The sequence below is a fragment of the Chelmon rostratus genome, chromosome 10, assembly GCF_017976325.1.
Source record: "Chelmon rostratus isolate fCheRos1 chromosome 10, fCheRos1.pri, whole genome shotgun sequence".
NCBI classification, from domain to species: domain Eukaryota; kingdom Metazoa; phylum Chordata; class Actinopteri; order Chaetodontiformes; family Chaetodontidae; genus Chelmon; species Chelmon rostratus.
In genome coordinates, this window is record NC_055667.1 from 23043084 (window position 1) to 23059907 (window position 16824).

The 16824-nt window shown below is 39.5% G+C and overlaps 3 protein-coding genes across 5 annotated transcripts; 2 read left to right on the forward strand and 1 right to left on the reverse strand.

Annotated features, from left to right (window-relative positions):
• The first annotated feature begins 741 nt into the window (after positions 1 to 741).
• cd63 (CD63 molecule) lies at positions 742 to 8997 on the forward strand. The gene is made up of 8 exons (XM_041945322.1): positions 742 to 873; positions 1663 to 1748; positions 5284 to 5472; positions 5626 to 5700; positions 5793 to 5891; positions 6122 to 6265; positions 7277 to 7360; positions 7725 to 8997. The coding sequence occupies exons 2-8, from the start codon at positions 1683 to 1685 to the stop codon at positions 7788 to 7790; spliced, it is 723 nt and encodes a 240-aa protein (XP_041801256.1). The 5' UTR covers positions 742 to 873; positions 1663 to 1682; the 3' UTR covers positions 7791 to 8997.
• Positions 8190 to 13109, reverse strand: letmd1 (LETM1 domain containing 1). Of its 3 annotated transcripts, none has more exons than XM_041945320.1 (9): positions 12926 to 13109; positions 12508 to 12662; positions 12258 to 12373; positions 11829 to 11911; positions 11427 to 11613; positions 10671 to 10772; positions 10404 to 10556; positions 10201 to 10297; positions 8190 to 9769 (listed from the first exon to the last, which is right to left on the reverse strand). In XM_041945320.1, exons 1-9 carry the CDS (start codon positions 13039 to 13041, stop codon positions 9693 to 9695), a joined length of 1086 nt encoding a protein of 361 aa, XP_041801254.1. In that variant the 5' UTR covers positions 13042 to 13109; the 3' UTR covers positions 8190 to 9692. The 3 variants fall into 3 exon arrangements, with proteins under 3 accessions (XP_041801254.1, XP_041801253.1, XP_041801255.1); XM_041945319.1 differs by having other exon boundaries at positions 12508 to 12665; positions 12926 to 13108; XM_041945321.1 differs by having other exon boundaries at positions 12342 to 12373; positions 12508 to 12665; positions 12926 to 13107.
• Positions 13040 to 16824, forward strand: zgc:56699 (uncharacterized protein LOC405758 homolog). The gene is made up of 7 exons (XM_041944943.1): positions 13040 to 13072; positions 15085 to 15187; positions 15295 to 15401; positions 15977 to 16103; positions 16195 to 16263; positions 16611 to 16668; positions 16767 to 16824. The coding sequence occupies exons 1-7, from the start codon at positions 13040 to 13042 to the stop codon at positions 16822 to 16824; spliced, it is 555 nt and encodes a 184-aa protein (XP_041800877.1).

Consider the following 16824-nt stretch of genomic DNA (forward strand, 5'->3'; position numbering starts at 1 on the left):
AAAAATTAAAAAAAATAAAAAAAAACAAAAGAAGTTGTCTCCATAGACTTAGTGACGGGCAGCCAACCAAATCATAGAGTGAACAATGATGAGTATGTGAACCAGAGTAGGTTATAAACCATAAAGCACTGTGGTAAACAGAATTTAAGAGTACATTTCAGAGTGCCTTAAAATGTGTTAATCATTTATCTTAACAGACTTGCCATGATATAAACTGGTAGTCTACATGTATGCAAATCTAGGTCATGAGACCAGCGTCCTTTTAATCTGAAATAATGTTTGTTACTTAGCAGTCACAACTGTTGCTATGTATTATTTTTGGGTATCCACTGATTGTTATATGCTCTTTATTGTGTCACCACAGAAAGACAGTAACTTTGTGAATGTAGCAGCGACCGAAACCTACCTATTTTCTTAATATTGGGATGATTTCCAAACAGGAGCACTGGAAAAAATATGAAGCACATGGATGTTAAATAATCATTCACTAATTCAAATGCATTATGCTATTATTAGATATTTGAACAGGAAATGTGTACCACATTAAGGAAACAATATACCTTTAAAATGGCATTTGAATCAAACTTTGCTTCAAATACAATTGAATGTATTCCCAAATTGTATTGGTGGAGTGACCTGACCCCGGTGGGCTGACCACGTTTTAGTGGTGCTGTATGCGACAGGTTTGGGTTTAACGGGCAGACCCTGAAGGCAGCATATGAAGTTAGGTCTTAACGGAGAGGAGAAAAGAAGGAGGTGGGGAGCAGTCAGAGGAGCCGAGGGAGGGACTATAAACGGTAGAAGTTAGTCTGAAAATTCAGCACTTCGTCTTCCTCGCCTTTCATCGCAGGATTTAAGGACTTCTTCACTAAGGTAGACCTCAAATGAGCGCCGTAATAGCGAACTTTTTTCCATTTTGCTAACCGTCCACATTTTGGAAACGTAGCGTTTAGCCGCTAACGACGTATTTCCTCACACAAAAGTTGGCAAAAAGAGGTCGTTTCTCTCCACAGTCGTGAAAAAGTCGTGTCTGAAGAAGCTTTGTTGTTTCTGTTTATCTAAAGCCATTGAGTTATCAAACTCTAACAAATTCAATAAGAGAAAGCGCTGCGGTTGATGTAATTTGGCCGGTGACAAAGCTGGCATTGTTGCTAGCGGTGATTAACGGTCCGGGCCCGGACTGGGAGGCTCTGTGTCTTCCCCAAAACGCCACCTTTGATCCGTTTAGGGCCCGGACGATGTGTCGTACTGAACTGAGGTTAACACTTCTGACACCTCGACCTGTTCCTGTTTGGTGAAATTGAAGCACAGTTCTGCCATGTTTTGTGCTTCCGTCTGATGTTCACAAAGTAGCTGGTGGCTCTAAACTTTGATTTATCTTTTTTGAAGTAACATTATGGGTTTGTGTGTTATGGGTGTAACAAAGCCAGTCGAATAACGGGGATTTGTGTCATCCACCGGCCTTGATTTGACCTGATAAACAAAATGCGCAGTTTGTCGCTGATGTCCTGTTCACGGGGTCAAGGCCTTTTTTTAGTTTAAGACGTATCGACCAGGTTCCTCCGGAAATGTCTCATATCTCCCACAGTGCTGCTTGCTTGGTCATCTAACTGCTTGTAAAAGTAAGTGAAATATAACAAAGTTGTTTTTTTCCCGATCCAGGAAACAGATCCACATCAGCCATGGGTGTAGAGGGGGGAATGAAATGTGTCAAGTTCCTGCTCTTCTTTTTCAACTTCATTTTCTGGGTGAGTGGCAGCTCATCACTTGTTCACATGTTGACTGTGAAACTATCAAACAACAAAGTGTTACTGTGAAGAGGTGAAGGGGGCTTTTGGTGGCCAAACTGGAAGCAGTGAGTGAGTAAACAGGAACTAAGGCCAGGTTATGTTATCCAGTGTGCTTTGTGTTATCAAGACAGATCAGCTGATGTTTTCAGCAGAAATATTTTCACAGTTGGACTCGTTCTGTGACATTTTCCATTCTGCCAGCGCCTCGACTCTGAGCGTGAACTCTGGTCTTGTTATCGTACGTTAATTACATACAGTTCATCCGTATGTAATCATCTGTTAAGTCAGCTGATGAGCAGACACAACCTATGACATCATCCCCCTCTTGCTTTATTCTTTTATTCTTCCTGGTACACTGGCTCATATGTTTGTTTAATATCAGATTTATCAAAGCACGGATGAACATTAACATGATGCCATTGCAAATATCCTGGACTAACCCGAGCGTTTCCTGGATGCAATCTGTTTGACTTTTCTTCATTGCGTGTTTGAGAGCTTTACAGCCAGCGGTAGTGATGATGGAATGTGAATCTTATGACCAGATTTCGAAGTGTAACTGTATCATGTGACTCGTCCAGATCAACACGTTTTCTTTTTTTTCTTCTCTCCTCCCACACTGACACGGTGCCATGAAAAGTGCACATTAACAGACACATTAAAAAATTCCTTGTAACTGCTCACAACTACATTATAGTGTAGATTAGTCTATATATAGTCCAGTCTATATTCTTCAAATGTCTTGTTTTGTCCAACCAACAGTCCAAAGATGCTCAGTGAATTACAATAGAACAGAAAAAACAGCAAACATTCACATTGGAAAGGCTGCAAAAAAGTGATCCGACCTATTTTTCCTTGAAATTTCTTGACTTAAACCATTGGGTACCAAATCGGTTTGCTATTTAATAATTATTCTATTATTATTTATAAATGTCTCAGCTCTACAAATTTTCATTAAGAAGATTAAGGCCAAGATAAAGGGAAAAAGGAAGACTTTTATTTTTATTACTCTATTTCTTTTGTTTTCTCTTTTATTCTGTTCTATTCTGGGATTGATGTGACCGTCTTTGCTCTGTTTGTCTGCTCTGTTCACTCCTTTATGTTTTCCTATGTCAATTATTAGCCTCCTATTTGACTCATGCTCAAATATTTGCATTGGTGTTGCCAACAAGGAGAGGTCAGCTGCAGCAAGGGCTTAACATGGATAACACAACAAACTGGGCTGATTATGGGTCATCTGATAATAGGGCTACTGACAGACTTCCAGTGTAAATATGTAACTTTACTGCTTTTTAATAAAGAATAAAGTGCTACAGAGGTTTGGTCTTGAGGAAAGACAGAAAGGAAGAATCACACCTGATTTGTCACTGAGTCTTCTATAATAAACCTGAGGTGAATTTATGTCTGTATCCTGTACTACTTCCTGTCAGAAGAAAAAGAGGTGATATTGATATGATATTATAGCAACATATTTTGATTATTTATCAGCTAGCTGAAACAATTGATTCAAGACAAGAATATTAATCAACAATTTTAATACTCAATTAATCATCAGAGTTATTTTCTAAAGCAAAAAAAGCCCAAAAGTCACTGGTTCCAGCTCCTCAAATGTGAATATTTGCTGGTCTTTGTAATTTTCTTCTACGGTAGCAGTTATGTTGGACTGATTAAACAAGAAAGTTGATTAAGTCACTCCTTGGAAAAAGGGTCACACTTTTCTGACATTTCATACACTAAGTGATTAAACAAGTCACAGCAATGACAAGTCCAAAGTCTGAGTCACTGGATTTTCCAGACTTATCTATTAACAATTTGACCGTAATTCTCCCTTTGCAGTCATTTTTTCCACTCCTTATTCTATTGCCATGTAACCCCTTGACCAATGACGTCCTCATCCAAACGCCCTCATTGATGTTCTCATCATATAAGTTGCTGTTTTTGTCCATAGTTTGTCAGCATTCATGATAAGGTGCTAATTTATGGTTAGGCTGAGAGAAATGCATTGCAGGATTCTTTTGCACATGCTAGTACACTGCCCATAATGTATAAATACGGTGGCAACAAGTCTTTTTTTTGACACATTAATTACTTTTTTACAGTTGTGCCTGTTGAGGCGAGGAGAGTCTTTCCCCATGAGATCTTAAAGGCTCAAGTTTGATGTAGTCAGATTTAGTCCTTGGAGGTCTGTTTAATGTCAAATAAAAAAACACAACAAAAATGCCCAGAGACACGGCTGAGTCACAGTAGAGTTGAGGGTTTGATACCGATGCAACTACCGATTATTTTCCTAATCGATTCATTTGCCAGTTATGATAAGACTTGTGAAGTCCATCAAATATCATAAAATAGCAAAAAAAATAAAATAAAATCCCATCACAGTTTTAATTGGAAAAGCCAAAACTGATGTAATTTAATTCCTTTTTTGTTTGACTAGCAAAAAAAAACTGAGATATTAAGTTTAAAACAAGGAAGATGAAAAGAACTGAAAATCCTCACACTGGAGGACAAACAAGGAAATGTTTGCCATTTTAAGTTGGAAAAGGACTTCAGGTAATCTGCCTCCTCTCCTTGTGATAACGGACTGTCAAAGTGAAGGATGTGCAGTTCACTGAAATGTTTGCTGAGGAGCTCAGTGATCCCAGCCAATCATGGTGAAACAGTTCACCGACACAGTGTTTGCAAAAGATCTGATGAAATGCTGTCTTCGGCCCACCCAAAACAGAGACAAGTGAACGTACCGCCTGATAGTTTTACATCAGCATAGAGGAACTGATGTCTGTTGCAACTTCCTTCCATCTGTTTAGCAGTAGTGCTCAGTCATTTTGCTTGAATGAGATATGGAAGGAAAGAAAGGTCGGAATCGTATTGTTAAATTTAATCAGGACTCAATGCTTGATATTGAAATTTTAAAACCAGCTATAGAATTGAAATATTTTGTTTATTTTACTAGCAAATGTTAGCATGCAGACTCACTGAACTTAGATGGTGAACGTGGTGAACATTATACCTGTTAAACATCAGCATATTTGCATTGTCACTGTGGGCATGTTTGTGTACTGACGTAAGCATTTTCTTAGTATAGACACTGTAGACGCTGTGTTGTTTTTAGGGTTCACAAATTCAGAAACAAAATGCAAGTATCCAGTATTTTTCAGAAATGGTTTTCATATATCATATATATATATATCAGTTTGTCTATTTTGGATCTGAAAATTGAGAAGTTGCTCAAATTAGATTTAGTTAGTAGATTAATTGGGACAAAATTCATCATTACAGTAAATATTTAGTGGTTAAATTTCAAAATTGTGTAATCTGTTTCTCATGAAACTCAGATTACGGCCTAGTCTTTACTTTCATTGTGTTGCCAGATAATCAAATTAAACATTACAGTTTCTGCTGTCGGCTCAAACCAAAGAAGCAAACTTGTATTACACACAAAGAGCAGAAGTCGACCAACAAATCCCACCCTCAACTAATCTCCCTGCCTTTACTGCAGTTATGTGGCCTAGCGTTGATTGTCGTGGGAATCCTGGTTCAAGTGGCTTTGCACAAAACCTTCATGATCAAAGATGCGTCAGCCTCAGGAGCGCCCATTGTCCTCATCGGAGTCGGTGTGGTGATTTTCTTCATCGCATTCTTCGGCTGCTGCGGTGCCTGGAAAGAGAACTACTGCATGATCACCACGGTAATTCAGAAATTGTGGCATCTGTTAAATCACACAACAACAAAAAGGTTGAATAACCTTTGCTGTGTGAATTATGAATAATGTGTGTACAGCATGTACAGTGTATCTTAATATTACCTTAAGTTACATAAATATGTTCTCTTTTTCCCTCAGTTTGCCATCTTCCTCTCACTGGTCATCATTGTTGAGATTGCAGCAGCAATTGCTGGATACGTCTTCAGAAACAAAGTGAGTGTAGAATTTCACTGTTTTGTGTGTTGAATAAGGCGCAGCAGGAGGTGTGGTTTTAACTCTGCTCCCGTTTTGTCTCTCCCATCTAGCTCTCAGCTGTTGTGCAGGATAGTCTCACTGAAATGATTTCCAGCTACAACAACGGTACAGCTGAATTCAAAGACGCAGTGAATAAACTGCAGGAGGATGTGAGTTCAGTGTAAACTCTCTTACTCACTGTTTACTTAGTCTGATAACACCTTCATATAACACTGCTGCATCCTGTCTGGGGCTGCACAGCAGGACGTTGTTTTTCTTTGCACCATCTGTTGACACAAGTTATGTCCTTTTAAAGTACAATTGTCATGCGACCATTGCTAAGCCTTACAGCTGGCATGTGCATATTAAATGTTTTTCTCTGATGCATTTGCACTTGTAGTTGAAATGCTGTGGCGTGAACAGCTCGTCCGACTGGAGAAACTTCAGACCTGAAGGAAACTCTGTGCCTGACTCATGCTGTGTGAATGTCACTACAAACTGTGGAATCGGGACCATGACAGACGCTGCCAAAGTGCACCAGGAGGTAAAATAAATGACTGCGTGTGAAGTAGAACTAGGCTGATGTATCAGTATTGATATTTTAAACCAGGAGTCCTCAACTACATTTGTCTAAGGGCCAGTCTAAGCCAACACTGTGAGGGCCGGACATACAAGAATTAGGCCTAATTAGGCTGATATTGTTTAATATTTTAATTAACTTACAAATAATGATCCCTTAAATTTGTTTTTTAATTATTGTGTACTGAGCAGGAGATTTTACAGGTGACTAACATATCAGTGTTATCTGATGGACAAACTATGTGTTGACAAATAATACAATAGCAACACTGTTCCTGTTTGAACCACAGTTTCCTTTTAATTATCAGCAGACATACACACCGACACAGATATATATGCACTTATCTAGTATCAGCTGGTACAGAAAAAGTCACTGACCACGTAGCACGTTGTAATAATGTTAGTAGTGATTAACATTATTGTTACTCTTCTTATTTGTTTTCCCTACCTCTTCAGCCTGCACATTCTTTATGTCGTTATTAATTGATTGTATGTGTTTTTTTTATAGCCTCAGTACTTTCACTGCTATCGAATATACAACTAATGGATATTGTATTGTTTTAAACACGTATTATTAAAAAAGTACTGATACTTTTGACAACCTTAATAGAAATATACTAAGATAACAAAATAATTCCCTGAGTGTTGAAATAACAAGAATGCTTTCCAATCATTGCCGTATTTTATCACCTCATCAAATGTAAAAGTCCATTTTGCGAAGAAGTCAAGGGTCACCACTTCAACGCTTTTCTGCATTCTGGGTTTTAGTAACATCGGGAGGAATGGGAAAAAAAGATTGGAATAGAAGAGAGCAGAGCTGGTGTGCGTGGGACTTTAAACAGCATGGAAGTAAAGCCAGTATCGACAAAACAACTGTCAAAAAGAACTCAACGTTTTACCACCAAGCAACGTGTCTCTCAAATAACAGCTCATCCAGTGAGTCCACACTGAATCAAACTTTGTCTTTTTGTTGTAGGGTTGTCACGATGCTGTGGAGGCTTTACTGAAGAAAAACATCCAGTGGGTGATAGTTGCAGCTCTTGTTATTGCTTTCCTGCAGGTACGTAACACAAATTTGAAAAACATAGTCTGACCAGACACAACTAAGTGCAGACTTCCTAACCAGTTAGCTTTTACTTAACCCTCTTACACCTACTAAAATGATTTCATTCAAAAGGACACTGTTGCTGCTTCTGTATTAATTTGTCATTTTAACTATATTTCCTTTTTTATTTAATTTGATCTGTTGTATCACATTTTTATTGTCATGTCTTGTGGTTTGATCTTTCTACTGTCCTGTAAAGACTTCTCAACTTGGCTTGTGAAAAGTGCTAAAGGACATAAACATTTTAGTATGTCTGAAAAGGTCATCTCAGAAACTCTGTTATCAATGTCCTCTCCTTCTTGTGTGCGATTAATTGCAGATAATGGGCATCGTGTTCGCCTGCTTGTTGATGAGAGGCATCCGCAGCGGCTACGAAGTCATGTGATTCAGCTTCGCACCTGAGTAGGAGTTGGCTATTCAGATCATGTTTATCAAGAGCTTCTTTTGGAAACTTTTAATGTGTTCGTCTTATACTTATAGTAGACAGAACAATATATTTTCCCTTGTATTGATTTTGGATTTTATTTTCATAGGTTAACAATAGCTCTGCTTTGACACTGTTAGAGCTTAGAAAAATTTGAATGATAGAAAAGGTATTGTCAGTGTATGTTCCTGTTTGTGGCGGGAAATTCTAGCATGTTTTACTTTGCTTATTCTGTTAAGAGACATCTGAGATCTGTTTTGGCCTCAAGTTTTTATGTTTGGCTGGTTCCCGGTTTCTTTTTTATTAAAGACTCTTAAATTACATCTGCTTTAAGGATAAATACACACAGGGGGAAGTAAATGCACCATAGAAGTATTTATTTCACACACAGCTCCATTACTGTGTATTTAATATTGGCACAGCAACACAACATTCACAACCTTTTGAGCAAATGATATCGCATATTAAAATAAATCAAACAGAACATAATGTTTGCTAATCATATTTCAGATATATTGCGCCAGTCCTTGCAAAAGGCACAGGAAGCACATGACATTTCCCATTTTACACTTTACGACACCAAACACCAACACAGGGGATGTGCTGTTCCTGTTTCCCCAAAGTTGGCTAAAAGCTTGAATGAAACTCTGTGCAGACGTATGGTCTGATCAGAACACGTTAATGTAATTTTAAGCCTCAAAAGCAAGAAAACGTCAAGTAAACAATAAAGTAAAGTGCCATCACGACCCTTTTCAGAGAGCTTGAAAGGCTGTGCTGCACCCCGAAAAGGTTTCCGAGGATATGAATCTACAATATAAAGCTGAGCTTCTTATCACACAAGCAAGCCTGAATGTCTTTGCAAGTAATAATTGGGCTTTTTTTTTTCTATTTAGGATCCAGCAACATATTTTTTCCTTTTAGAAGGTGTCTTTGTGTAATCTAAAGATTTTTCATCCTGAACAGTCATTCCATATTTGACCATGCATCCTTTCTTCAACACTGTTGCTACAAAATTCCTCTTTTACAGGTTATCTACGGTTTTATCATGACCAGCAATACTCATTGTAAAGAAATAAGATCAGACCACACAGTGAGGAAATGTATACGACAATACAGTACACGTTTGATGTGAACATGTCAAAATCTTAAACACGCCCACAGAAAAGCAGTCTTGTCTCGATGTCTGAGTGGAATGTGTCTGAACTATTTTACCATTTCACAAGCAGAAATATTAACAGCATACAAAGCACTGCCAAAACTTAACTAAACAATATGCTCTCTGTTTCACTGCTTGTCTTTGTGGCTGTGTAATGAGTCATTAGCTTAGACGTAAACAATTGACAAGCCTGTGTTTTACAGTGGTAACGAGCTGGAGATACAGAAACAAGTAATCATGACGTTACCTGAACATCATCACTTAATATAATTCAGTGCATAACAATACATTAGGTGCCTCATGAGGTTCTGAAGTACATGATAACTCCTCTAAGCAAGATTTTAAGTGAAGATATACCTGTCTCATGCTAATTTTGAAAGTGGAATCCCACAACGCTCCCCTGATAGACGCAATGGATTCGCCCAGTTTTGCCAAATAGAGTGTTGTTGACGGTATTCGTCCATGTTCACACTGGAACTTAAATCAGCAAATAGGACAGTTTTAAGGCGCCTAGAGTAATGGGATCTTTTTCTTCACTGCAAACATGCTTTCAGTTTTGGGCTAAGATAGTTTTTTTTTTTGCCAAGAACAGCTTTAAAATGTTTTCTCCTTGGCAAAAATGAGACGTTGACAGCTCTGAGGAAGTTGTGCTTCCCAGTGCACGAAAGAGAACATAATCACCAAAGCACATTCCTTCAGGCTTCCTGTCAGTGTCGGCTGAGCGCAGTCGGGTAGTTGGCAGAGAGAAGTACAATGCTGTGCAAAAGTAGTGACACCTCTGATTCTGCAAGAAATGGGAAAAAAAGAGGAGTAAGCATAGCATTCAATTTTATACCAGACAGACATGGCAATAGGAAGAGTTAAAGGAATAGTTGGCAGAGAGATGAGAGGATCTATAGCACTTTCATATCTGTGCAGTAAAGGACAATTTCAACAAATTTACACATTAAGGCTGTTCACATGCGTTGGTGAGAATTATTGCATATGTGAAAAAAGTTGCAGAAGTCACATGAAGTTGATAAATTCCAATTCTTTATGCAAAGCTAAACTAATCACCTGTTGACTGTAGCTTCATATTTACCGGACAGACATGGTACCAATATTCTAATCTAACTCGGCAAGAAAGAAAATAAGCATTTTTCAAAACAGACATGTCAATGGGATATGGCCGAAGTCACCAAGTTTCTAAAATACTGCACATACAAATGAAAATACCTTTCAACGAGGATGACACCTGAAGCCACTGGTTTAACCACTCACGGCACTGGTTAATGCCAAGACTATCAGAATGGAGCCCCCTTACATAGCAAGCCTGAAAAGAGAAAAATATTCTGTATTTATAACACACCTAACCGAGGAAGACGCAGTGTTCATCAAACACATCATGTTCAGCCAGTGAATCGTTCAGACTGACTGACCTGTCTGATTTCGGAGTCACTCAGCTGGTGAGGGCCCAGCCTGCTGAGGGCCCGGTCCAGCTGGAGCAGCTCCAGGGCATGGCTGTTCAGCCGCCGGCCGATCAGGAAACCCGGGAGGCGAGGCGTCAGGAAGAGCAGCGGGCTGATGTGTCTCTGGGTTTGGCCATGAAGACACACAGAGGATGTACAGCAGTGGTGTTCGGGTTCAACAAGCCTTCTGCATTCATGTCAGCTTAACGAGTGTTTGTGTGTGCAGGCTTTACTGACCATCTGACTCACGCTCATCCTCTTCATGCTCAGGGGGGGTCTAGAGAACAGGCCCTGCACGGCAAGGATTTCAGACACTTTAGGGTTTCCTCCATTTTGCACCTGAAAATGCAAAATGAAAGTCAGTTTTTCCCATGTTCATGTAAACATTGAACATTTTAAACTGCATTTAACTATTTATACAAGACTGTACTGAATGTGTAAACAAAGCACAAAAAGTAAGGAAATTTGTGTTTGGTAGATTATTTCATTGTTGGAACAATGCTTCATGGCAAAAAATCTTATACTGTTGGAAAGCCTGTTTATTTCCCTTTTTTATAGTGCCACTGTTTGGCATTGGCAAAGAAGACAACACTATGGCATGCTTTCATGGCTGACAACAGAGTGGGGGTTTTGTGTAATTTAGGAACTGGTTCGCCTGGGATTACAGCACACCTGCCTGTCACAATAGTCGGTTAGCCTGGTCAGGTGTGGTTCTAAATGTGCACAAAAAGAGGTTAATGACTGCGAATCTATGCCTAGAGGGGAGCATATGCACGGTTCAAGAACCAATATGGTTATTAGAGTGAGTTTAGTTAATTATGTTCAAGCATATCTGCAACAGAAGAGTACAATTTAAAGCCTACTGTATTAGATCAATATGTGGGAAAGGAGAAGATACAACCTTTTCTTTACTCTGTCAGGTTTTCTAATCAGATATTTATTGATCATAACACAATATTCCTATCACCAAAACTTTATGATGCGTTCACTCACTTTAACGCACAGGTCCTTAAGGCGACCCTGCAGCTGACTGTTTTTGACCTTGCGGCTCGTATTCTCGAGCCCTTTGAGCACAGGCCAGTGGTGACGGGCCCTGAGGGAATGGTACATCCCCCGAAACTCTACCTGCTGCCTGGGAGTCCAGAAATGAGGGATCAGGAGCTGGCGAGGGAAAAAGTACCTGGCAGTGAACAGAGGGGATGGTAGCGGAGAGAGGAGAGACACATGGAGCGGTGGGAAAATATGTATCAACAGGGACAGGAAAGAAAAGAAGTGCAGTGTCGGACTCTGTCGCTCAGAGGGACAGAAATAAACATCACAATTAATCATTTCAGAATGGTTTGCTGCATTTGAATCAAAGGGCGACATCTGAAATTAAAAACCACAGTAACTCACATCAAGACAAAAACCAGGTAGTTGGCGAAGGGAGGGATGGATATCACCACCAGCGGAATGGCCTTGATCATGTCTCTGCGAAACTGCAAATACAAATGTAAAGTAAAGCTACTATCAGATAATAAAGAGTGTTAAACGAAAATACTGCTCACTGAAAAGGATTTTTCTTACAGAACTGAATTCTTATACTCAAGACATCTGATTTAATGTGATTCACCCATTGCCATTTCAAAACACACCTTTGTCATTGGACAATTTATAAATTGACAATGTAATAACAGTCTTTTTGACTTTTAATTTTCCTTTTTAATTGGAATTCTGGGTAAAATCCTCCTCCACAGATTTGGACTGGAGACGCTGCAGTCCATCCTGACGCCTGCTCTCTGTGAGTATGAGTGCGGTGAGGCACGTTCAGCCAGGAGACCCCACCTGTCTGAGTTTCTCCATCTCCCTGTAGGGCAAATCCTGGAACTGTACGCCATCAGAGAACATCTTTGCTTTTATCCTCCTCACCTCTTTGGCATCTCTGAACAGCATCTTGAATCCTGGAATGATTCAGCGATCGTGTCATGTCATGTGAACAGCTGGAAATTAAGCCACAAAAAAAAGAGCATCTACAGTAGAAAAGGTTAGATATACCGAAGTGAAGACCTCAGTGGTGAGTTAACAGTGGGCTCACCTTCCACAAATGTGTGGTAAAGCTGGAAGAAGCGGGGAAATCGCCTTTTGAGGAAACCCTCGTATTTGCTGTTTGCTCGCTGGAGTCTGGTGGCGACGTACCGGCGGATACCTCGTCTGACTTTGGACGAGGAGTAGTGTCTACACAGGGGCAACCTGCTAATAAGAAGAGGTAAACATGAATGACTTATCTGTGCCTAAAAGAGCATCTGTCAGGGATCCAAAGCCATTGAAAAGTGAAGTATCACAGTTTAAATACAAATCGGACAACTCCCTTTAACATCATGGGTTTAAACATCTGTTTACATGCTACTTATCGATCATGACAAACGGCTGAGCATATCGAGACATGCAGCTAGCTTAGCAAGGGCTCAGGTGAGATGCGACTAAACAGAAAGTTTATAGGGTTTCAGACATACCTGGACTGACAGGACACATACGGAGAATAAAGGCCATTCGGTATCCTGTTTGTCCTGAGACCACACAGTCGTATCAAAGACAAATGGGCACACAGACTCGAGCAGGACAGCGCCATGTTTGACTCAGAGAAGAGCCGCGTAGTTACCGTAATGACGCGCGTATGCGGCAAAGCCAAAAGGCCGCTGAGCTACCGTAATGTCTGCTGTATAAACACACATGTAAAAAGCTGACAGTGGTACAGTTCAGACTGAACACTCAGCACAGTACAGAAGTGGTTCAAGTTATGTTTTGTAAACAATTATTTATTGAATTTAGATATTAGTGTTTTTCTTTTGTTTTTCTCAGAATCCCAACAGATGTCGCGACCTTCTGGCAGACAAACCTAACCTGTTCTCTCCAAGAGAGTTTATCATCAATCAGATTACCTAAAAAACATTTAGGCAAACTTTGAGCATTTCTTCAAGTTTGCTTTACTCACTGTTATATTTCTTATTTTCTGAATTAGACTTTCTGACATTTAATGACAACGTATTTGTCTAAAACCATATTATGTAATTGAGAAGATTGGGATTTTGTTCTTAACTGAGAGTTTTTAAATCTGTGTTTGAGACAAAAAGTTTGGTGTCATCTGCAAAGAACAATGGGAACGTGGCGTTAGATACTTATCACAAATCAATATTACACCCCTTATATACTGCAGAAGCAGATCATTTTCAGTGGTAGATAACTAAAGTATGGGCACTGCATGTTCAGATAAGTATTACAATTGCATGTTGGCCATATATCAACGTATATATAATTGATTTAAAACTAATCGGGATTATTCTGCATAATCAGCACTCTTACTTTTAATACCTCAAGTACATTTTGATGCTAATACTTGAGTAAATCATTTGATACTTCCTCCACCACTGCACTTAACAAAGGAAAATGTTTGCTCAATGCTATTTCACATCATCAGATGTTTTTCTAGCCAACATACAACAGATTTATACAAGGAAAATATGACCTACAGTAAGGATTTTAGGGTCAACCTGAATGTAGTTTCTGTTATTTCAACAGATTTTAAGGCAGACATGAGGACAGAAGACGGTTGTTTTTGCGTGAACAGGAAGTCACGTGACGTCGCGCGAAGTTAAGAGAAATAATTGAGGGGCGGAGTTACGAGCCTGCGTAAGAAGAAGAAGAAGAAGAAAAAAAAGACGTTTCAGGTAAAGATCCGTAAAATGTTTTTTTTATGATAACACTACATTTTTTACCGACTGCTGTTAAAGCACTTGTTAAAATCTTCATAAAAGTTATGACGTTAGTCATTTAAAATGTGTAATTTAGCTTTGTTGTCTCAGGCAATTTGAATCACGCTGTTTTATTAGCTAGCTAGACGTCTTGCTTTTTTAACTAGCTAACTTGGCTGAGAGTCAACTTTATCTTCCCTCAGTTTCAGATCATGTTTGAAGACCACTGGTTGTAGACAAGCTGTCTTTTATACACAGAACGTTAACTTTCCCAAACATTTAGCTGGATTTTAAACGCAATTATTTGCACTGTGCTGCATTTAGCTGCTGGTTGGAAAACGCGAACGTGGGCTGCGGCGGACCGTGTTGTGGAGGCGAACAAATAGACAGTGCGGGCCTTAAACGTGCTGCTCAAGTCAGTCGTTAAATCAAAGCCGCTGGCGGGGACACATTTACCGCAAGAGATACGAGACCCTCCAAATTTCACTGTTAAGCAGCTGAGAGACGCCTCCCTGACTCGCTGTCAAACGCGGGGCCAAATTCCTCCGCATGGTTTGTTGTCTCAACGGGTCAGCAGCCTGAAACTGCATGAACTCTGTTAAACTGCTTTGTTTTCATGCTTTTAATGCAATTATTTTCGCCCTTTTAGCTAAATGAAAAGAAACAAATTTACACTCTTTAGTAATAATTGCTTTTGTTTTCATTTATAACAATCAGTTGCAATAATGAGTAAACAAACAGAACAAAAGTGTTGGCACACCTGTTGGGTTACCTGCAAAATTGGACAGAGTCCTGCAGATTGTTTAATGCTCTGATAGGTTGTCATAGTTCTGCAACTTTTTAAATGCTGCATGTGCATCCAGTAACCTGTCAGTATTTGTTGCTATTTTTTTTTCTCTTCATTGCATCTTTGACCTTCCCAGTTCATCAGTCTGTGTGTCTTCACTGGAAACCAGCTGGAAATGTTGACCACCAGATTTGGAACCACTATCAGTCCTCAAAATAGGACAACGGCAAAGGAAACTGGTAATACTATAGATGACCTTCCACAATGTTGGCTTCTTACGTTGTCTTCTGTTTTAGAAAATATTAATGTGTGAGATGTATTGATTTGTTCTTCCCAGACTTTATAGATGAAAAAGGAAAATTTGACCCAGACAAACTTCTGCAGTGCCCTTTTGACAAGAACCACCAGATCCGGTCCTGCCGCTTCCCTTACCATCTTATAAAGTGCAGAAAGGTGAGTTGTCAGATCCTTTGCTGTTGCCATGGACTAGTAGATGGTCCAGTTTAAAAGACTGGTTTGTACATGAAAGTATTTTTAAACCCAAATAAATCTTGAGTTAACCTTAAATTATGTTGCACCAAACTTTAAAACAAGCATAAGATTAAGGAAGATAAAATTTAAACCTGTCTTTAAACCTCAGTGTAGTTTGTACTCCTAAACATAGATTAAATTTAAGTAAGTACACCTTCAGTGTACTTAGTGAAAAATTTTATAGCTACCCATACATCATTTTCTCCAGGGTGTGTGAATTTTCATGTCGTTGCTTTGATTCGCTTGGTCCAGCATCTGCGTGGGCAGAAGGCACTAAAAGGAGTTGATTATATCACAATAGTTCCACATCGGCAGTGCTTTTTGCTCATGGTCCCATTTGTAAGTTCCTTTGCCTGCACTCTGCATGTTAGGCATGATTCACTTCACAGAGCAACGTACAGAGTGCTGAGGATACAGAACTACCTGTTGCTGAATTTCCACAATCTGTATCAGAGCGCAAATTTGACTGTTCCTTAACTTCTCTCTCACTGATGTAGAATCATCCCAAACTGGCCAGCGAGCTCAAAACCTGCCCTTTTAATGCTCGCCACCTGGTCCCCAAGCATGAGTTGCCTCACCACACTGAAACCTGCGAGGACAGAACATCTGTGGACCCCAGGAATGGTAAGATTATCGCATGATTGTCTCTTTCGTCACACAGCAGAGTAGACATGTGTTTACAGTGTTTCTGAGTTGAATTATGCTCTTTTGACAGGTGGAAATAAATGGCAGGTCCCTGTCAGTTCTTGGGTAAACACAAGCATGACTGAGGATTGGGACGAAGGTAATATTAATAATTGTAACTTAATGTTTTGCACTTTTGTGTGTATTAAATTAACAGTTCATAGGTGGATTTTGATGCGTTTTGGACAAAGCCGGAGTAGCTGTTTCCACTCTTTATGCTAAGCTAACCCTCTCCTGCTGCATATTTAGCATACAGACATGAGAGTGATACTGATCCCATTTTCACCCTCAGTAAGAAAGCAAGGTGTAGCTCCCAAAATGTCCTAAGTGACATTGCTTGAGTGACATTTATTTTCTCCTCTCCTTTATTCTGAACCAGACTTTGAAACCTTTTTAAAAATGTTTGAATGCAGTGTTTGTAAAGGTAACAGAGCGTTTGTGTTGCAGAGGCCGATGATTCTGCTGCTCCGTTTGTGTGGGGTGTGAACGTAGTCTTGAATGACAAGTAAGTGGTCTGCTTCAGCTGTTAGCACTCATTTGTGCATATTTTCTTTGTTCTTTAACCGTTATTTTTTTCTTGTTTCTCAGCAAACTGAAGGCAAGGCCTACCAACAATCTTGGTCCAACTTTTAGAGCGCCCAACACCCTCCCATGGTTTTAA

What these genes read in the sequence shown, in the direction of transcription:
- zgc:56699 (XM_041944943.1), top strand. Translation starts at nt 13,040, where the DNA reads ATGTTTGACTCAGAGAAGAGCCGCGTAGTTACC. An exon ending in AGAAGAGCCGCGTAGTTACC is followed by an intron (nt 13,073 to 15,084) that starts GTAATGACGCGC and finishes TGACCTTCCCAG; the next exon opens with TTCATCAGTCTGTGTGTCTT. An exon ending in GACTGAGGATTGGGACGAAG is followed by an intron (nt 16,264 to 16,610) that starts GTAATATTAATA and finishes TTTGTGTTGCAG; the next exon opens with AGGCCGATGATTCTGCTGCT.
- cd63 (XM_041945322.1), top strand. Translation starts at nt 1,683, where the DNA reads ATGGGTGTAGAGGGGGGAATGAAATGTGTCAAGTTCCTGCTCTTCTTT. An exon ending in TGAATAAACTGCAGGAGGAT is followed by an intron (nt 5,892 to 6,121) that starts GTGAGTTCAGTG and finishes TTGCACTTGTAG; the next exon opens with TTGAAATGCTGTGGCGTGAA. An exon ending in TTGTTATTGCTTTCCTGCAG is followed by an intron (nt 7,361 to 7,724) that starts GTACGTAACACA and finishes GATTAATTGCAG; the next exon opens with ATAATGGGCATCGTGTTCGC.
- letmd1 (XM_041945319.1), bottom strand. Translation starts at nt 13,041, where the DNA reads ATGGCGCTGTCCTGCTCGAGTCTGTGTGCCCATTTGTCTTTGATACGA. An exon ending in TTACCACACATTTGTGGAAG is followed by an intron (nt 12,374 to 12,507) that starts GTGAGCCCACTG and finishes GAATCATTCCAG; the next exon opens with GATTCAAGATGCTGTTCAGA. An exon ending in AGATGGAGAAACTCAGACAG is followed by an intron (nt 11,912 to 12,257) that starts GTGGGGTCTCCT and finishes TTGTATTTGCAG; the next exon opens with TTTCGCAGAGACATGATCAA.